This window comes from Momordica charantia, assembly GCF_013281855.1.
Source record: "Momordica charantia cultivar OHB3-1 chromosome 6 unlocalized genomic scaffold, Mcharantia_2.0 BLBB01000006.1, whole genome shotgun sequence".
Classification (NCBI taxonomy): Eukaryota; Viridiplantae; Streptophyta; class Magnoliopsida; order Cucurbitales; family Cucurbitaceae; genus Momordica; species Momordica charantia.
The window spans coordinates 29800822-29822825 of record NW_028275164.1 but is presented as its reverse complement, the minus strand read 5'-3'; the positions used below and the strand labels follow the sequence as shown (position 1 = coordinate 29822825).

At 36.1% G+C, this 22004-nt stretch overlaps 2 protein-coding genes across 4 annotated transcripts; both read left to right on the top strand.

Moving 5' to 3' along the window:
• The first annotated feature begins 840 nt into the window (after window positions 1-840).
• LOC111025387 (SKP1-like protein 21) lies at window positions 841-10347 on the top strand. Of its 3 annotated transcripts, none has more exons than XM_022303242.2 (10): window positions 843-1084; window positions 3014-3333; window positions 3576-3797; window positions 3937-4128; window positions 4212-4322; window positions 4591-4666; window positions 4948-5057; window positions 5181-5359; window positions 9489-9619; window positions 9867-10347. In XM_022303242.2, the coding sequence occupies exons 2-10, from the start codon at window positions 3298-3300 to the stop codon at window positions 9914-9916; spliced, it is 1107 nt and encodes a 368-aa protein (XP_022158934.1). In that variant the 5' UTR covers window positions 843-1084; window positions 3014-3297; the 3' UTR covers window positions 9917-10347. The 3 variants fall into 3 exon arrangements, with proteins under 3 accessions (XP_022158945.1, XP_022158934.1, XP_022158941.1); XM_022303249.2 differs by having other exon boundaries at window positions 847-1084; window positions 9872-10347; XM_022303253.2 differs by lacking the exon at window positions 3014-3333 and having other exon boundaries at window positions 841-1084.
• Window positions 10348-11082: 735 nt separating this feature from the next.
• Window positions 11083-21313, top strand: LOC111026113 (Ribosomal protein S5 domain 2-like superfamily protein). Its single transcript, XM_022304108.2, has 4 exons — window positions 11083-11944; window positions 16132-16572; window positions 20696-20776; window positions 20903-21313. The coding sequence occupies exons 1-4, from the start codon at window positions 11365-11367 to the stop codon at window positions 20992-20994; spliced, it is 1194 nt and encodes a 397-aa protein (XP_022159800.1). The 5' UTR covers window positions 11083-11364; the 3' UTR covers window positions 20995-21313.
• The last annotated feature ends 691 nt before the right edge of the window (window positions 21314-22004 follow it).

Here is a 22004-nt window from a genome sequence, read left to right as displayed (position 1 = left end):
ATCATAAAGTACGATAATTAAATAATATAAGAACATATATCGTAGGAATATTTTTACATGTATAGGCAACCTTAGCTAAAGGGTTAAAACATCTTACTCTTTCTTTGAAAGTTAGACATTCAATTTGTGGATTGTACGTCTTCTCTCGAAGTTGAAGGTTCAAATCTTCACCACATATTTATTGTACTAAAAATAGTATATGAACCTATGAAAATGTTTGTAAACTTTTAAAATCATAAAATTGCTAAGGGTTGAAATCGATGTTTTAAATATGGATGCCGATAAAATATATAAGTTTCAATTTTTTGAAAATATTGATGAAAATATTGACATTGATAAATATTTATAAACAAATTATTAAAATAAAAAATTAATAACAAATATTTAAATTAACACATAAATATTCCACAAATTCTAAATAAGTTAAAAATTATTATTACAGTTCATATTAATGATATTTTGTTGACATCGTTTATATCTTGTTGATTATTTTGTGGTATTATAGAGATGCGATTCATCCCACGAGTCAATATTGAACTCGCGAATATTAGGAAATTTTGATATGTCTGCAAAAATTGCAAAAATTTAATATCATGAAACAAATCAAAATATAACTCAATATATAAAATAGCTATTTCTATTTGAAAGTCAATGATTTGCTTGCCAAGACATAGTTAATTCGTTAGGACCTCTAACCAAAAGTTGTTGATCTGAATCCCGACCTACTAAAAAAAAGTTGATGATTCCATCTCGAGCTAAAAAAAAGAAAAAAAAGAAAAAGAGAAATTGGTGAGTGTTGAAGGCCCACGAAGCAAGCAGCCCATAAGAACATTCCGGCGAGGACAAGTCTGATGGGGCTGCTTCGTCTTCCACCCGAAACCCTAACTACCATCACGTGCGGCGGCCAGCTTCTTTGATAGAGGTCACGTGCGGAACACGAACCGCACACAAATTGTTAAGCGTAAAAGAAAAAAAAAAAAAATCTGGAAATGCAGAATATCAACAGAGGCTTGTCTGAAACCCTAGCTCTACTCCTCTTCTTCCTCCAATCTTTCATTTGCTGAGCAACATTTCCATTTCCAAGGTACCAATTTATGTTTTTTCTGTTCTAAATTTGGTTTCCCCATGTTTGCAGCTCCATCTTGTTTTATCCTGTTTTAATTCTGTCTTTTTAGTTCCTATTGGTTGGAATTCTGATTCATTTGATTAGCGCCAATAGGGGGTTATTCAACATGAGCTTGATTTTTGGGTACCAGTTACACTTGGTTGTTCTTTTCTTCCTGGAAATGGCCTCGGTTAAGGTTTTAATCTGTTGTGATTGGGTACGATTTGTGATTATAATTAATTATATTTGTTGGGTTTTTTTTTGACAAAAGAATGGGGAAATGGATTCTAAATTTTCGGTTTTGGGTGCTTTGAGTTTGGTCTTTTGTTGGCACGTGGTTGCAATGAGCGCATTTTACCATTTTCTCTTAATTGAAATCCAGGCAACGGAAAATTTGAGATTCCCTAGTCTCTGGTTATATGTAGTATGCTTGGAGTTTCAGGAACGTCTCCCTGTGTTGTAACTGAAGTGTCGTTAGAAATGGAATTTCACTTGCTACAGTGAAGTTCATTCAAATATCTATGCAGGCTTCCCTGCTGCTTATCTAGCAAGTGCACGAAAAATTGTAATTGAACATGTATTTTGTTTATTACCTTTGATGCTCGATTTTGAGAGTGAAGGTTTTTTGTTGCTTTTGAAAGTAGCCTCTTGGTGGCTGGAATTTTGGATCTTAGATGGAATATTAGATACAATTGTTGAACAATGCAATTGAAGGGGTAAAGATCGAAGGATGAAGTTGACCTTGCATTTTGTAGTCGACCATACTGACTGAGTCCTTCTTTCCTTGTATTTAGTAATTACAACCTAGTGAATTAACTTTGTCTTTTATTCCCAAAGAAAAAGAAATCCTCAAATAACCGTATTTGGTGTATTTCTTTTAGGTAGAAGTTTTGTTCACTTGTAGTACCTTGAGTTTTAAGCAGTATAAAGTATCAAATCAATACTTATAAGATTGTCCGAAGGAGAAATCCAAATATTTTCCCATTCCCAAATTGGACTTTTTCTGCAAGACGCAAACTGAAAACAGGAACATCTTGCTGTCTGTTATCCATGGATTTTTTTTTCCATCTTTAATAGTTCTTATATCCTCACCTGCCGGCTGCCAGCAGGTAACACCTCTGGACAAAAAAGACTTTCAGGTCCAGTTTACAGCTTATTTTCAGATAGTTTTTGTAGGTCAGTCGGGGTTAGCATCAACATTGCTGCTTCTTGGTTCCTTTGGCTGGATAGAAATGGTAAGATTTTTGAAGGAAATGTTAGGAATATTTTTTTAGGGTAGTTTAGGAATATTGTTGAGGGAAGACCGGAAGAGGAACTTGCACTTTCTAGATGACCAATAGGATTTTTTTTTTGGCTTTTGAAAGGGCCAAATGTGTTATCATTCTTCACTCGTATTTGTTTTTCCTATTTCTTATATAGGAAAAGGAAAACAGAGCAAGAGAACAGAGAGATAATGGGTTCATCTTTCTAATGGTATATAGAGAGTGGCCGGTGGCTAGCAGAAATTGACTTTAGAGTTATGATTTACAACTGGAGTATCTTTTTGGAATTTTATTTTCCTACTCTACCAATATTCAGAGAAAAGTTATTAGTTAAACTAGAGTGTATTACTCATATCTATTTTTATTATTCTCAATGTAGTTTCTTATCAAAAAAAAAAAAAACTAGTGTATTACTCCTATCTTCTAGAACATGATGCTCCGTTCCTCCCAAGTCTAGGCAATGAATTTTGGTTAATCCACATCATTTTATTACCTGTTTGTAAGGTATGATATGCCTTTTATGTTGACATGTTACAACTTACAAGTACATAGCTAGTATGTGTATGCAATGTTGCAAGTGTGTGGTTGATATGAAGTTCTCGCATATCTTTTCAATAATGCTCGCTTTCATTTCTTTTGATCTCAGGTGTTTTGTTATTTGCCAGTCCTCTAGATTGTGAGTCCCTTCTGTATAGTGCAGCTAGCTCCTTAAAGTTCTATTATCAATAACAGATATGTTTGTCTGGGATCTCCTTTTTATCAACTTTGGTGGCATTGATAAAGAGCTGAGAATCTTAACAAATTTAAGACCTTGAAGAAGGCAAACTTTTATTTCTGTATGACTCCCTAATTTCTGTGAGGAGGTTCAAAGTGCTCATATATTTATTTTCCTTGAACGAGTGTGTGATAAGTACTGCAGTGTTACATCAGATGACTGAAAGTGCTATGGCGGTAGTCAAACCTGAGGTATGCTACATTATGAATTTAGGCTAGGTTCAAGGAAATTGTCTTTGTTTGATAACAAGGCACGGAATTTTCCATGCTGTTTTTTCCGTCTCAAAGTTGTATGCTTCAATTAAGATGACAGTAACTTAAAAAATTTTATTTTGACAAACTTGATGAGAAAAATCACTTTTATCTAAGTTGCTTCAACAGCCACTTCATCGTCCGCTGCTTAGTTTTTCTTGTGTAATGTGTATTTATTCCAGATGAAGTCTTACATTTGGCTTCAAACTGCCGATGGCTCAATACAACAAGTTGAAGAAGAGGTTGCTATGTTTTGCCCTATGATTTGTCGGGAAATACTCCAAACAGGGATGGGATCCTCCAAAAATTATGCTATATCTCTTCCACAGCGAGTGAATCCTGCCATATTAGGCTTAATACTTGACTATTGCAGGTTCCATCAAGTACCGGGTCGCTCTAATAAGGTCAGTATATCTCTGAACCTGTTCTGACCTCTAACCACTGCCATCAGTTATGGAGCTGTGGAGATTGAATGGATGCTGTTACTTATGGACAACTCAGTAGTCATATTACAAATGAAACATGGGTTATTCTTTGCCATAGGAGCGTAAAACATTTGATGAGAAATTCATTCGCATGGATACAAAAAAGCTATGTGAATTGACGTCTGCTGCGGATAGCCTCCAATTAAAACCTTTGGTTGATCTAACTAGCCGGGCACTTGCTAGAATTATTGAAGGAAAGACTCCAGAGGAGATAAGGGAGACATTTCACCTACCTGATGATCTCACAGAGGTGTGTCCTTCACACATGCACAAACACACACACACACACATGCATGTTCAGTTTAAGTGTCTCACTCAGATTTAACTCTGCAGGAGGAAAAGTTGGAGCCCCTGCGAAACATAACAGATGATCCACGCATTCGGCTCTTAAATCGATTATATGCACGAAAGAGGAAAGAATTAAGAGAAAGAGAGAAATTGAAGGTGCATTACCCTCTTTTTGATGGAAAAGCATAATTTATATCAATTAAGGATATATTACAGGAGACAGGGGATGAGATATCCTGTAATAAGGAATATGAAAATTACAAGAACAAAAGAGGCAAAAATAATCCCAAACTCTATATATTGTAGATATTTTTCATATACACGTCTGAAGCCCTTGCCAAGGCTCGAATACTATACTTAATCTGATTGAGTCGTGTTGTACAATTTTAATTCTCATTAGCATGTCCATTTTCCACAATTTCAGAATGTTGAGATCGAGGAGCGGGTGGATGATAGATCAGTGGATGACTTATTGTCATTTATAAATGGAGGAGATGGAGGTACTTGAGAATTGTTCACTCGTTGTTGCCTTTTCTTTTCATTTCATGGTTTTAACTTTTAAGTGAGTCGTTTTCTTCTTTTGATGTTTTGGATTTTGTATTGCACACCTAGCATTCTACTGTCCTTCTCCAGTGGTTTTGCAATTTATAAGAATTTGCAACAATTTACTTGTAAACATGAGGAGAAAAGATGCTACTTGTCCACATTCTTTTGAGATTTTCAAAATGTCTCTTATTTATTTATGTTCTTTGTAATTCAACTATTATTATTCCACATGCAGATTCAAAGGCAGTTAAAACAAACAAAAACAAAAAGAAAAATCGGAGGAGAAAAGATCAACAGAAGGATTCTTCTTCAACCAATGAAAATGGGAACCATGATAAAATAGGGGTTTGCATCTGTTCATGGCTTTGTATTTTTTGCTTGTCTAAATATGTGGCCTTTGGTCTAATATAAGTTATTTTTTCACATCAGAAGTAGCTCTGATCATTAAATTCTGCTTTCTTGTTTTAGGAGTTGGATGCTCTTCCTTCTTGTCGCCAGAATGAGTGTAACAAGATTTTGGGGGCATCTCCGAGTAGAACTGTGAAATCACAGGATTCGGCAGCTGCTATTTATTCACCTAAGATCGAGTTTGATGATGGTGATATTTATGATGATCTAGATCCAGCAATGAAAGAGGAACTTGACAGGTTAGATATGTCAAATCAAGGTTGCAGCATACCTTTCTTTTTATATACTTCATTCAAGTTTTGGGCGGGTGTTGAATGTCAGTTGACAACACGGACCCTTTTTCTCACTTTTTATTGCTCGTTTTCTTCTGCATGCTCATATGTATACGGTTTTCCCTATTTCTGAGCACCCGCATTTTATGATTGCTTAATTATATATTTTGCACTGCTGTCTGCTGCAACCTCAACTCTTTTACATGCACGGCATATAATATATATAGATTATATTTGTTTTTAATTTCTAATTTGTGAAAGCTATTTCCTGGCTTTGTGTGATACAAGCGGGATGGTAATTAGATTATTTGTTCATTTTTTCTTAGAGTTCTTTATACTGAGCTCAATTTTAGTTAGTGTTGAATAATTGTAGTTATCTACCACATTTTCTTCTGAAAAAATTGTTCCAAGAGGGACAGAAAAGTGGGATGGAGGCACTACCTCCAAAACTAGCCAAATGAGCTGAAAAAGTTCTCCTTGAATGTCAAAAGTATAATTACAAACAACTCTCAGAACCATAAGCTTTCTAGTCTAGAGACATGAATATCATTCTCCCAAATTTCATGGGGAGGGGAAAATACCTTATTTGATTCATTGGAGCCGATTATCCCAAATTATAATACAATTACCCAGGATTTCTTTTCTTTTTTTATCTCGAGGCCACTTCCAAGAATATTTTGAATCGGTAAAATCCTTCATCAATGCCCAATGGGACATGCACTATACTTTGTGAAAAGACTGTTTACATGAGACTTGAGAGTTGGGTACCTTTTGTATAAACCATACGGTTTCACCTTTTGTGGACATGGGTTGGAATGAAGTGCTAAACTATAATGGTGGGGTTTATGGGCAGAAAGAAATTATAGGATTTTTGAGAGTAAACATCTAAGTTGTGAGGAAAGAACGGAGACCATCAATTGTTTTGTAGCCTTTTGGTCTACTCACGCAGGAGGGTTTAGGTTGTATTCAATTAATGATAACATGATGCACTTATTCTAGAGTGGGGTACCAATAACCAAGGGAGCATTTGATTAGATAGTGTTGGACGTCCCTGCCTACTCAACGTGAGAAGGGGTTGGTTTGCAAAGGAATAAAGCCATCCTTTTAAAATGGCCGTGGAGGAGAGTGATTGTGACTATTTATGAAGTGGAGACCCACAATTGGTTCAATAAATTGGCTGACAACTAGAGGCTGACCAGGCTAGTTTTTTGAGTTTTGTGAAGTTCAAAGTGGTAAATGGGAGGGCAGCATATTCTTTTCTGAGAAGATGCCTGGACAGGGCAGACCCCAATCCCATTATTCTTATTCCCTGAATATTAAGCATTATCGTCTAAAAGGCGCACTCATAGTTGATTTTGAGCATCGCACTTGGGATCTGGGGAGTTAGAAGGAGATTGTTTGTCTTTGTCATAGAGGAGGTAGGCTGAATTTACGGAAAACTGGATGCGGTTCAAATTGGAAACAACCAAGACAGTATCTTGTGGAAGCTAGAGCCAAACAGCTTGTTCTCAGCAAAATGTACCTTCATCCACCTCACAAAACCAACCGCCAAGTTGGAAACCCCTTGGTGGACTACATTTGGGAATTAAATATTCCAAAGAAAGTGGTGTTCTTAATTTGGTCTCGTATGTATAGAAGCCTAAACACAGCTGATAAACTCCAAAGGAAGTTTCCCTTTAGGCTTTAGCCTCTTCAGTCTGCTGCATGTGCTGTAAGGATATCAAGACTCTTGACCATATTTTCCTCCACTGTGCGTTTATAAAGAAGCCTGGTGCTTTATTTTAAATGAATTTGGAATGTTGCGATTGCATGGATTTTTTACTCTTCTAAAGTCTAGCAGTAAAGTAGTTTAATGGCAAGGCTATAATTTTGTGGAATTATGTGATGCGTGTATGGGTGACTTATTGGTCCAAAGAGGCTAGGGTAAATTGAGAGGGAATGAGGTGAAACTCTATGTCCCATGATGAGCAACTACCTTAGAAATTAATTTCTGTGTTTCCAAGCACCAAATATTGTAGGGTCAAGCGGCTGTCCCATGATATTAGTCGAGGTGTGTGCAAGCTGACTCAGACACTCAAAAAGTGATGCGCATCTTATTGCTTATTTGGAAAGGGAGAAATCAAAGATTTTTGTAAGACAAGAAGACTCTAATGGAATCTTTTTGTACAACCATTGTTGTCTCAATATATTGATTGTTTTTATATTAAAAAAAGGTAGGCTCACAAGGACATCTCAACTAAATGGAATAACCTTAACACCACCACCGTCATCATCTAGCTTCTCTCAATATATTATTGAAAAAAAATTTCTTTGTGAAAGCTTGGTTTCTTGATCCCAAAAAATGTATTATTAGAAAAAGTTTACAATATACCTCGGATAAAACAACATAACTTAAAAGGTTAATTGCTAGGAAGCACTGATATGCTAAAAATGGCTAAGTTTGGTGTCCGACACGCTAATTAGAGTGTCCTAATTTGTTTTTTCTTTATTATCTTCTTTGTTTCTTTCGTCTCCTAGCCATTTTCTTCTCTGGTTTCTCTCCCGAATTTTTTTCTTTGCAATTTCTTCTCTTTCTCCTTCTCGTAAGTTTCTCCTTCGGTTCTTCCCCTCCTTAGTTTCTTCTCCCATATATATTTTTTTCATTTTCAATTTCTTTTTTTTGATAATAAACAAAGAACTTTCATTAATAAAAAGAGAGGAGCCCAAAAAATACAGGAAAAACAAGCTAGAGGTAGAGGGTCGAGAGGACCCTCTCCAAAGAGACTAAGCAATCAAGAAATTCCGGCTCTGAAGAGTCAAAAGAAAACCATAGTTACAAAAAACCTTCTTGTGGATCGAGGCCCACCAAGAAGCAGTATGCTTTATATTCACACAAAAAGAGTCAAGTGAAGCTTCTTTCTCTTCAAAAAGTCTGTGGTTCCATTCCTTCCAAAGCAACCATAGAAGGGCTCTAGCACCACAATTCCAGAGAATAAAAGATTTTCCTCTTAGCAGAGAACCACCAAAACCTTCAGCAATAAAATCATCTATTTTCTTCGGGAGACCGAGAGCCAAATCTATTTTCTTCGGGAGACAGAGAGCCAAATCAAGGTGGGAAGCCAAATAGTTCCAAGCTGTATTTGCAAAGATACAATGAAGGAAGAGATGATCCACCATTTCAGCACTCCTAATGCACGTATCACAAACGGAAGGTGAGAGAGTCCACTGAGGTAATTTCCTTTGGACTTTTTCAGCTGTATTGTGCCCTTATAAAAGAGAGTCCAAAGGAACACCTTAACCTTCTTTGGAACCTTGAAGTTCCAGATGAGAGAAGCGGTGGCTGCATTTAATATGGGAGAGGGGGAGGTAATTGCCATGAAGGCCGATTTCACTGAAAAAACACCCTTCCTGTCTGTAGTCCAGCATAAGGAGTCATTGTCCTAGCCAATAACCATTCCTTCAAGTTTACCAGTAAACAACGCCCACCTTTCAGCTCTCTATCAAAAAGGTTCCTTCTCATGCCAATGTCCCATGTCATAGCCTCTGCATTTTCAATTTCTTCACTTGCTCCTCTTTGGAGGTTGTTTAGTTTCTTCTCCATTTGCGTTTTTCTCATTCTCCTTCATTTGTTCTCCTTCATAGCAGTATTAAATACGGATAATATTTCAAATATGTACACACATATATTTAAATGAAAAATATTATTGTGTCCCCAACGTGCTGTATTCTACTTTTTTGAAAATTGAGTCTTGCCATATCCGTGTCGTGTGACCGTGTTTGGAAATATATTTGAGTATTATACATTCATTACTAGTTTCTCATTGCCAATTATTGATACGTTGCTTGTTCTTGTCCAAGAAAAGATTGCGTTGCTTGTCGATTACTAATATATTGCTTGCCTCTATTGATATGATATAGATAAATTCTTTTCAGGGTCTTGTTAACGGGGTAAGCTATTGTATTTCTCTTAAAGGAGGATGTAAATTTAATTCATTTATCATTGAAAAGGAAATTGAAGTCTCAATCATATTTTCCAGGAGTTTATAGTAACTGATAGCAATCATCTTCGAAATGCACTTTCTGTCACCATTTGAGTTAATCAATTTCTTGGATGCAGGGAAGTAGAGGATTTTGCAAGAAGATTGAATTCAGATTGGCCAGAAAGAGTGCAAGAAATTTTATCGCTAGGCCAAGAAAGAAAACTCGTGACAGTATTAAATGGCAATGGTTCATCACCGAGATTCACAAGTAAGTTTTGCGCTAATTCTTTCCTATCCTTAGAATGAACTGTTGTAATATAACATTTTAAGTACAAGGGCTGAGTTGCTGATTGATTCAATTCAACCAACTGATCATTAGTTGAGAATTAATATCACATGTTTCCAATTTGAGGGGTGGAGCATTTTGGTTTTAGAAAATTACAAAACTATAACACAATCGATGTTTTTGGTGTGGAGCTACTGGAGTGATTGGTGTATTGATTTGATATGTCTAGAACAGGTGCTGATAGGAGGTAGTAGTCTTCCTATTGGAGTTCGAAGGTAGTAACCATCTAGAGGCAATCTGCTTTCTGGTACTTGAACACAGTAGCTCGGTTGATTCGAAGCGGTCAGATTCTGGGAGGAGCTGCTGCTGTAAGGAAGAGCAAGAGTTTGCAAGATTTCAGTGTAAATGGTTTTGATGGGAAGATTTATAGGGGCATTATTTCATGAGGAAGATGCAAATTTTTGTTTTGTGGGATTTTGTATGGCAGAGAAATGAAAGAGAGTCATAAGAGGAAAAGGGGGGAGGGAGGGGAACAAAAACTGGCGCTGTATCGCTGAGAGAGAGCACAATTGGCTCATCCCTTTTTTTTGAGCCTTTTCATTTTGTTTTTTCTTTTGTTTGTTTGTAACTTGAGCCAGCATTATTTTGGCTTATATGTATTGTTGTTGAAATTAATGTCCACTGCATAAAAATGGTATCTTAATTCTTTCCATTTGTTTGTAACCCAATTTTGGCATTCAATAGTAAAGCAGTTTTGGTGATAATGGAAGGTAACTGTCATATGATTCTTTAGTCAACTTGGAGTAGTATTTATATATGTTGGCTATGTTTACTTCACTCAGACATTTGACATTAAAAAATTGAGAAGATATACAGGATCCATCGAAACTAAGATCGTGAGTTTAAATCTCTATCTCATGAACTAAAATCAATAACTAATGGTGGAAGAACAACAATTTTTTTTGGAGTTAATCAACCATTGTAGGGGTGGAGATGGAACCATTAACTTTTAGGACTACACTAGATATCTAATCTAATTTTTTTTTTAATACAATATGTTAGGGAGTAGATTCGAATACACAATCTCTTACCGTTAGGTAGTATGTTTATTTCATCAAATTAAAATATAGAATACTTTTCACTAAAGTGTGTTTTTATATCACAACATTGTTAATTAATTTTTAATAGCCACATTTTTACGATTAGTCCATTTATAACGTCAAACCATCCCATTTCATCTCCTACCCGAACACCCCTGAAATCTCATGGGAAGAATGATTATGAACTTTTTTTTTTTTGGGTTTGAATCTCTGCCATTAAAAGGAATATATATATATATGAAAAAGTAGTAAAATTTGAAATTTAATTGGTAAAAGGTGAAAATTTCTATTACAATCTACAAACCATTGACCCAAAATAATTGGGTAATTTTTGTCTCCTCCTTGGGTAAAATTCCTGCTTCTCGCAAAAACCCTTCTAAACTCTCCTCTCTAATCATCAACGTTCATGCTTCCTCTTCACAGTTGCAGACCCACCTCTCTCGCCTCGCCGTCGCCGCTCGCCGCCGTTGATCGCCGCCGTCACTCGTCGTTTCTCTCTCGTTCGCAGTCACTTAGATTTGCTCCTTCTTGCCAGTAGTCTCTCCTATCTCACGAAAGCCTTCTTCTCCCTCTCTGTTAAAATACCCAGCGGCGGCTCTCTCCTCTCGCAGCCATCTTTCTTCCACCATGCTTTCTCGTCTACTTCCTAAACCCTCCCATTTCAAATTACTCGCCTTGATTTCCACTAAACCCCCACCTCAGAGTCCTAGTTTTCGCCTTCTTCCCCGATTCTTCTCCACCAATGACAATGGAAGTAATAACAATAAGAGCAGTGGAAGCAGGGACCAACCGACGAGCAATGTGTGGAAGCTTTCCCAGGAGAATGATGGAAATTTCGACCAATTATTCACTCAGGACGTTGAAAACCTTGATGGCATTGCGGAGGATGATTCTGCTGCAGTCGACGACGATTCGTGGGTGAGATCGAAGGACGGGGATCGGGGCGCCGAAGGGGACGTTTTTGCGAGCATGGAGAAGGAAATTCAAGGAAATAAAGATGGCGCTGGTGATAACGAATGGGTTACGGCGAAAAAATACGAGCCGTGGAGCTTGGTGGAGGAAGAGAAGAGTGATGTCTTTAACATCGAGGAGTATACAGTTGAAATTGGTGAATCTAGAGATGAGAGTAGAGAAGTGGATGGTGGGAGCAGTGAGGACGCTAAGAAGCTCGAAAAGGAGGAGCAGGAACTCACTGCCGTCCTTAAAGGCAAGTTTTTCTCCCCCTAGATTGGGAAGAGTGTATTTCAAGTTCAACGACTAGTGCATTTAAATGGGTTTCTATATTCTAGCTGCGTAGGTATTATTTTATGGTTCAGTTGGGTAAAATATTGGTGTCTTCCTGATCATTGGTTCTGTGATGGTTACTCATGGATGATAATTGATAAGAATGTTCTTTCTCGTAGCTTCTGTGTTTATCTTGAGAACAACAGAACTCGGGGGTTGAGACCATTGGACCTTTATTTTTTTCCCTCTGTTTAGAGATTTAAATGACGTCTTCTTCTGGTTAGTCGAATAACTTGAATTTTATTGGTTCTTGTCATTTCACCCTTCTGTAGTTTATTTTAGCTGATATGTGTTGTTCAAATCCCTCCCTTTTTTTTTCCGTGTGTGCGCAATCATTTAAGATTTATTTCTTAGTAGATTAGAAAACAGGAGTCTAGTAATAGGCTTGCTTTGACATTTCTAATGTCTGAACTTAGGAAAAGCATCAACTACTTTCTTTGTGGTTAATGGTATCAAGAGTGAGGAAGTTTAAGTGATCGATACTTTTCTAGGAATGGATGCCATCATAATTAGCACATGAAAAGCAGGAGATGTTGGAGTTAGGTTTGTATGTTACGATTGAATTTCAATTTATGCTTTCTGGATCGAAACCTCCTGAGGTGAGGGTAGCTTTTAGTTGATTATCAGTTGTCAGTAGCTTGAATTTCGATTATTATGGAGTTCATGCAGGCTTCATCTGAAGGATAGCATGCCTGGTGGATCTGGCTCATTACTCGTGAGTCATGCCTAAAGAAAAATCTAATCTTAAGCGGCATTAGGCTATGATATTAAAGCATTATCATCAGGCAATATGACATTCATTAAATTAATAGATTGGGAAAGTAACGGGTTTGCAAGTTGTAAAATGTCGTGTATTGTGAAGGTTCATATTAAATGTCTCTTAATAGACATTTGATAGGCTTAATAGACCGCCAATGCAGATTATGTATGCAAGGAGAAAGGCACAAGGAAAAATGCATGAGAATTTCAAGGGTATAGTTAGATATGTGTCATGAGTATGTAAGTGAGGGCTGTGGGATAAGTTCAATTAGGGATGTCAGCAGGGGAAGGGTAGGCTCAATGTACTGTTTGTGGAGAGTTCCAGACCTCCTGAGTGTCTGAGGGAGTCAATATCCTTTTTAAATCTCACTTATTCAGCATATTGTAATAGAACTATATCAATTGTCTGAAAAAATCTCAGCTAAGCCAGAAATGGTTGGTTAGCATGTTACTGATCAGTTAACTCCATAGGTTCATATGGTAGTTGGTGAACCCTTGGATTTACCCAAATCGTATTGGCCATGGGGTTCGAATCTTTCTGACCCTTCTGCTTGGTACATCAAATATCTCATTGTTTATTGGCTGGCAGGTATTTTAGAGTTTGGCACTTGACCTCAAGCTTCGATCTAGTGAACATAAATTTTTTTCAGATCTGTACTGGATGGGTATTGGAAATTTGAAGAAGAAGAATAAACCATGTTTAAAAGGGTTAGGGCTAGCAAGTATGCACAGGAAAGAAGATTCTGAATAGTGTATACATCAAAAGAAATTTGGGATTTGTAGAAGTCCACCACATTTTGAAGTTAAAAGATACTTTTGTTTACTTCCATCAAATAGGTACTGGTGTGTCTTGGAGAGGAAAGGCCAAAGTGAAGTGGGTTAAAGAGGGTGACCATAGTACCTCTTTCTTTCATAAAATTGTGAGCTCGTGGAGGAATAAGAATGACATGTCTCCCTTGAAGATGAGAATAGTGAACTGATGGTGGGGATAAGGCAAAGTGATCCCTTATTTTCTTTCCTCTTTTTTGTGGTGGTTGATGTCTTTAGTAAGTTGGCCATTGGGATGGATAAGATTAAGGGTCTAATTGAGGGCTTTCATATGGGTAAGGAACAAGCCTGTTTCTCTCATCTTTAGTTTGCTCTGTTAACACGGTTTTCTTCTGTTCTAGGTGGAAGGTTTCGTTTATTAAGCTAAACTATATTTTGGCAGTATTTGAACTCATTCCAGGATGTAAGGTTACCAAGGACTAAAGTTAAATAGTAGAATTAATTGCAATTCAACTAAGGTGGTTAGACGGGCGTCTGTTGTGGGTTGTGAGGTTTCCAAGCTGCTTACTTCCTCTTGAACTTCCTCTTGGATATAACACATATTGTTTGTCGTTTATGAACTTGGTAGTTGGAAAGGTCCAAAAGCATCATCCCCCATGGAAAAAAGGCGTTCTTCTCTAAGGGTGACAAGTTGACTCTTATTAGTTCATATTGAGTGTGATTCATATATAATTTCCGTCTCTATTTAAGATTCCTTCTACCATTGTAGGTTGGAGAAGATCAAGAGAAACTTTCTCTAGGAGGGATTTGAGTAGGGCACAAGCTCTCACTCGGTTAGATAGGAGGTTGTTTCAAATGGATTAAGTCAAGCAATATGTTAGGCCTCCTATCGTAAACACCTACAGCAGGAGGGGTAGAAATGAGAATTGAGTAGCATTAATGGCCCCGGGAGAGAAAAAGGTAGTGTAGGGGGAGAATCACACAGGGGGCAAGTTAGTTAGAAGGATTATGCTTTTTGTATTCAGTGCCTAGGTGAAGTCTATGAAAGTTTCCCCGCCCTCACGAATTGGTGGGTTGAGTGTGTATCGCCTATGAGCTTGTATTCTTTGTTTTGGAATAGTAAAACAGTAAGGAGATACCTTACACAGTTTTGGTATAGGCAATTTGGGAGCTCACAGTGAGGCTCTTCTAGTTAAGTGGTTATGACATTTTCTTTTGGAGAGCCTAACACTTTATGGCATAAGGATCATTGTGAGTTAGACATATCACAAACACGTCGATATGTCCCGGAAAAAAAGATAATGAGAAGTTAAAAAAAAAAAACTTATTTTGGCTATCCATTGACAAGTAAGAAAAAAATCCATTTTGGTTATCCCTTGTTTCAGCCTTATGAAAGGTGAATCATCGTGAGTTGGCCTAACGATCAATAAGAGCCAATGTAAGTAGTAAATAGCTTAGAGGAGATGAGTTCAAACTAACCTGAGTTTTCTTGGCAATTAAATGTAGTAGGGTTAGGTAGTTATCTCGTAAGATTAGTTGAGCTTGCACAAGTTGGTCAGGACACTCACGGATATAAAAAAAAAAAAGAGAAGTAAAATAGCCCAAAAGGGTGAATCTTATATCTTGGTTGGTTTTTCTTGAAAGTTTGAATTCGTTTGCAAAATTCAAAGAAAATGCCCAGATTTACCCTTAAATCCTAGTTGCTGTCCACATTGTTCTTAGGCTGGAGCCTGGAGAAGATCTTCATCATATATTCTTCATTGTTATTATAGCTGGCAATTTTGAGAGGCTTCCTTTCATATTTTTGGTTGTTCTTGGGTCAGCAATTTCAGGACTTGTTTTAGTTTGCGGCCATGGTATTGAAGGAAAAACTTTAGTATTACGAGTCATTATTGTCAAGTTTTTGATTGTAGGAATATGGCTTGAAAGAAATAAGCAAGTTTTCGAAAACAAAAGTACCACTTTGGAGAAGAGCTTTGATATAAAGTGTATGTGGCTTCTCGGAGTGAGACTGATCTATCCAACTCTTAGTTGCTATTCATTTTATTAGATTAATTGTTATTGGAGTACTTTCCAAAGCTCTTTAGCTATGCATTTTATTAGATTAATTGTTATTGGAGTACTTTCTTGTAAGTTTTCAGTATATAGTCTGCTTAGTTTTGGTTTTGGAGGTCTTGTTGATATGTTTCTTTACTAGTTTCTGGTTAGTAACTTTGCAAATATCAAAGGAAAGTGTCCAGGGTTGAGCCCTAGGATTTGATGGCGGATTTAAAATGTTTCCTATCCCTGAATTTTTTTTTTTTAGAAAAGGAGATGATTAAAGTATATTGGCAGGTCAACACCATCAATTGTATGGATGAATTTTCTCTCTGCTTCCATATTTTAATAAATTATTATTTACCTTTATATGCTAAGTATGATTATTTTTAATATGGATGAAATTAGCTTGGAATTCGATCCATTTTCCTTTTTGTGTACTCACATAGGTTAATTTGTTGATCATTGGAATTTGAATAATGGTTGATTTCTATATTAGTTTCACATATTTGTTTCAGTTATCTTATTTATTATGTCAAACTTTAGGTCCTAATTGCACATTTGGAGACCTCATAGCTGCATCAGGAATCACGGATGACATGTTAGATAGTTTGATTGCTTTGAAAGATTTGGAAGGAGTTGAGGGGTTGCCCCCTCTAACTGAAATAGAGGATATGCGTTATGAGAAAAATACAAGAAAATCCTCAAGAGCTGAAATTGAGCGCCAGAAACAAGAAGAGGTTGCAAAAGCAAGAGTGAGACAGGTAGATGACAAAGGAAGAGCATATGGCACGGGAAGAAGGAAATGCAGCATTGCCCGTGTATGGATTCAGCCAGGAGATGGCAAGTTCATAGTGAATGATAAAGAATTTGATGTCTATTTTCCAATGCTTGATAGTCGGGCTGCTCTTCTTCGACCTTTCTCCGAGACCAAAACTTTAGGCCTTTGGGATGTGACATGTACTGTAAAAGGAGGTGGTACATCAGGTAAGCTAAGTTAATATTGAAACACATTTAGCATCACTTTTCTTAATATCTCATCTTTTACGTAGAGTTATGTTTGTGATTAAATTTATGTTTTGCGATTAAGTTTATGATGCCAGCTAGCTTCTAAACCAGAATAAATCCAAATTTCACTCCTTCATAGTTTTTCCTCTGAAAACTTATGCATGCATATTTTTAATGTTTCCTTCATCTTCTGCCGAAACTTGGATCATGATCATCTGCTTACTCTTCATTTTGTCTGATTTAGGTGGATAGTGAATTTCTCCTTGGAGAACATTATCCAAATAAGTTAAGAGAATGTTTAAAGCTAAAAGGCACCAACTGTCCCTTTTATTTCTGAAAGAGCACAATGAAAAGTCATCCAGATTTTCCATTAAAAGAAGCCATTCCTCCAACCATTCATCCTTGAGATTTTTAGCAATAACCATCTGTGGTGAGAGAGAGGAGACACCGGCAATGACTAATGGGGAAATAAAGATTTTCAACACTATCATTAGTCTCTTTCATTTTATTCTATCAGTAACTCTTCATCATTTTAAATCGCTCATTAGTCTCATTTATTTTCAACAACTATTTTCTAAAAATGGAATAAAGATTTTCTCTGGTCCTGGAGTTTTAGATCCTAGGTTGCATCACCTATCATTTAACACTTCCCGAACTAATAGTTTTGATTCTAATGTACATCTTCCCGTACTAATAGTTTTGATTCTAATGTAAATCTTGCTTTATGCAGTAACAGTATCTACTCAACATGTGCATTTCACATGCACCAAAAAAAAAAAAAGAAATCTGATTCTCTTTATTGAAAACTCAAGGTGAACAAATACATTACACGAAAGCCCTTAAGTAGGCTTGAAAAAAAATCTGTACAGCCGGTAAATAACCTATAGGGCTAGCAATCCATTCACCCTATTTAACTGGCTAAACCAGTAACAAATATTTGTTACTAATAAATATATCCAGTAACAAATATCAAGTTCTCCAATAGACTACTTATGACAAAAGAATGAAAATACATGAACTGTAAGTAAATAGCTTGAGTAATCTAAAAAGTTTAGGGGAAGACTTGAGCAAGAGGAAAGTAACAATCTGTAGACTAACCAGCCAAGGACTGTAGGAGAGAGACTTCAATCAACTAATCCTTGAAAGACTTCAGGCCTGTCAGCTTAGTGAATATCTTCTATGAAATCAACTCCAGAGTGTTTGTGAGAGACTTAAAAGCATACTAGTTGGTTACTTGGTTCGGTTCAAAGTTACATTAGTAGTACTGCAGATGTAGTTCAAAATATATGTCCCTTTTTGGTATTTCTTCTAGTTGTGCATTTGGTAACGATGGGATGGGGAAACTTTTTCCTTCCTTGTCCATTCACCTTTGGATGCTGAGGTATGCTTTTTCAGGAAGTTGTGGGTCACATGGAGCTTGCCTAAGAGTACTCTGGGTTTTGTGGGAGTAACTTCTTTGTGCCCATCATTTTAAATATAAAGCTAAAACGATTTTGATTTCTACAGCTAAGGTTGTCGTTCTGCTCTTTTGGGAGACATAGTTGGTAATAAATCATTAGAATCATAAAGAATAGAGCTAGAGAGTTGGATGAGCTTTAAGAGTCTATATGGTTTTTGTGCTCGCTCTTGGTGTACTCTCGATATATATTTTTTTATTATTATCATTATTGTTATTATTAGGGTAAAATTACTTTTTTGGTCTCTCACGGTTGGGCAACAATTCTGTTTTGTCTCTAAGTTTCAAAATCTTACGATTAAATCCCAAGGTCAAGAAAATACTCCATTTTAGTTTTTTTTTTTACTATAATGAGGTAGTCTTTTTGATTAAAAAAGTGCTGATGTAGCCGTTTATTATTTTTTATTTTTTTGGTAGGAAACAAAAAGATAGTGTTAGGAAGACATAAAAAAAACAGGCTAGGGCCGGGAACGAGAAAGCCCCCTCCCCACAAAGAAGTAATGAAGTACAACTTTCCAATCACAGTTGAACATTTCTAAACTGTAATTATAAAAGAATTTCCTGTGGTTTAGCACCAAGAAGTAGTAATTTGTACACAATTACAAAAAAAATCATAAGAACGATGATTGTTATTGAAGAAACTTAATCTCATCTTCTTTTGGAATGACACTGAATTGCTCCATAGATGCAAGATTAGAAGGCCATCGAAGATTTATCCTCTTTTTTTTTCCCTGGAGGTTAATGTCTGGAATCATGTCTTCTGGCATGGCTATGTTGTGGGTTTTTCAGATTGCAGATTTGAGAGAGGTAATGGGGAAGGAGATGAGACAGGCAACAGGGGTGGGGTATAGCGGGGTAGGGTGGTGCTAGATCTGAGGGAAGGGAAAGGGGTTGGGGGTACCCAAGTTGGGGATGGGGATGGTGGAGGGCAGAGAGAGTTTTAGGTATTTTATTTATTTATTATTATTATTTTTTAATTTTAATTTTTAACTGCCACACCCTCACTTTTATTATATTTTTTGAACAAGAAACGAACTTTTCATTGATTAATGAAAAGGAACATGAAATTGTTCAAAGATACAAACCCCCGAATGAGTGAAAACAAAGTCAACAAAATAAAATGTTACAACAAAACGTAATGGGGAGTTATAAAAGCCTCCCACTAAACTAGAAGAAAAATTAGCAAACAAATTAGAAAGAACACACCATTGAGAGGCCTTAAACTTAGCTAATTTGAAAACCTCAACCGGATCTTTACTTTTTCCTTCAAAAATCCTTTGGTTGCTCTTGAACCGAAAGTTAAACAGCACAGCTTTAACTTCGTTCCGCCATAGAAGACATGCTTTGGGTGCTAAAATCTGTCCATTCAACAAGGAGATGACGTTCTTTGAGGAATCAAACTCGAAAACCCAAGAAGCATCAAAGAGCTCGAAGAAAAAACTCCAGCAAATCATAGCAAAGGAACAATGGAAGAAAATATGCTGATTCGCCAAATTACAAACAGAAGGATGAAGTGCCATTGAAGGAATCTTTTTTTGCAGTACATCTGTTGTATTAACCTTTCCATGAAGGAGAATCCAAGCAAAAACATTAACTTCCTTTGGGCTTTCTGTTTTCCATAGAGCATCAAAAAGTTCCTTGGGCATAGAAGAAGAATTCTGAATGAGGCAACCAAAAATACCCCTGAAGGATCCAAAGACCAGCATCTTTTATCAACCTCATTAGTGACTGAAACTGAACTGAGCAAGGACAGTAAGGCTGAAAACTCCTCAACTTCATCATCTTTTAAAGCTCTTCTTGTCAACACTTGCCAAGCGCAAGATCCTTGGTCCCAAAAATCTGCAACAGAAGCACTAGGGGAAGGAGAAAGCTAATGGTTAAAAGACAACCTCATAAGAAAGACCACCTTTACTTTTATTATAAAAAGGACCACCTCATTTTTCTTTACATTGACTAATGGTTAAAAGACTAAAATAGTGTATTTCCTAAACCTTGGGATTCAATGGTACGATTTTGAAACCTAGGACAAAACGGAATTGATATCCAAGCCTTATGGACCAAAAAAGTAATTTAACCTTATTATTATCTGTATTTGGAGTTTTGAGATTACCAAGTCTAGTCTTATTATTTGTATTTGTGTTTCTTTTTTGATTAATGCCTTTCTCCATAATTCTCCTTTACCGTTGAGCGAGTTGAATCTCTTATCGCCTCGTCTGTGCTTATTTCTCTCTACTGAAAAACTGTCTTAAAAGAAAAGTTTTTCTGCCAATACTTTTCAACTTAGCTGGACGCATGTATCTTCATATGACGGGTTATTGGTTGGTGCTCGTGAATTTTTTTAACCTTGCTGTACAAAAATGGATATGCATTTGAAACGGGTGCCGGAGTTAATATATATCACAAGCGATATGAAAATTTATGTTTATTGAACTTCATCGGATGCTTATTAATATAAAAGAAAAAATATTGTGGTGCTACGAATTACGGAAGCACATACAATGCAATGCATAAGCTTGTATGGTTTACATTTTTGCATTTATTTGCCTTGCATACAGAAATGCATCTTGTTTTCTGTCTTATTTTATCTCTTCCATCTCCGTATATGATCTCGAGTGAGCGAAAAGTTCTGAACTGTCTGAGTTACAGGCCAAGTTGGAGCTGTTCAGTTGGGGATCAGCAGAGCCTTGCAGAATTGGGAACCCGATCTCCGTCCTCCATTGCGAGCTTGTAAGATAAACTGACCACACTTTTTCCATGTTAAGCTGTGATGAGAATGTTTGATATATATATGTATCAAGAGCAAGAGCATTGTTTTTTCTGATCTATTTTGGTGTTTTTTTGTTTGCTCGGTAGCTGGTTTCTTGACGCGAGATGCACGTGTCGTGGAACGGAAGAAGCCGGGAAAAGCGAAGGCAAGAAAGAGCTTCCAATGGGTCAAGCGTTAGGGGGCAGGCAATTCAGCATCTACTTGTATGGAACCTTCAACTTTCTTTCGTCTACAATAATTTGTCAAAATTTTCAAATAGGTTGGTTCCTGCATCGTTTTTGTAACGTAGAACAACACAATTTGTTTATTCCAAATACCTTGTTTGCTTTAGCTATTGAATTTACCATTAAGCTATGGATTCTCTCTCAGACATTAAAGCCCCTATAAATTTTTTTTAAAGGACTGAAAATTGTTACTAATTTGAAAGTGTAATAATTATACACTAAATTGTTACTTCAATGAAATTATAGGTATCAAAGTATTTTTTTATTTTTTAATCATTATTCTATTGTTGATTGCTTATCCTATGGTTATTTCTTCTATTTTCTCACTCAAATGGAATGCAAGGGAACTTTTATTTATTATATCTTTTAATCCCTTGGGTTTTTTCCCCTTTATTTTTTTAACATGCAATTTTGATCTATAAATTGGAGGCTTTTGGATTAACTGTATCATTTAAAATATAGGTTTCTTTCATAATTAATTATTTTAAATTTTTATAATCTGAACATTAATCAACGGATACTTATGTCTGAAGGTCGTGAGTTAAAATTCTCATCCTATATATTGTACCAGAAAGAAAATTTTAGTTTAAATTCTCGTGAACAAAATAGATGTTTGGGAAGTGATGAATTGTGATATATATATTATTTATTTAGCAAAAGAATAGAAAAAGGATTCAAAGTAAAAATTTTAGTTAAACTTATTAAATATCATATCATATAAATTCATTATAATTTTAATGCTTTTAGACGTGAAGATTATAATTGAAAAATGTTAAAATATGAGGGATTAAATTGATTTTTTTTAAATAATAAGGATTAAATCGAAAAATACTTCAATATAATAGACTAAAATATATATCTAGCTTATATAAATTGATATCAAGTTAATAATTTTAATTTAATGTTTGAAAATTAAATATATGCATATATTTTCGTTATTTTTTCAAATAAATATTTGAACAAA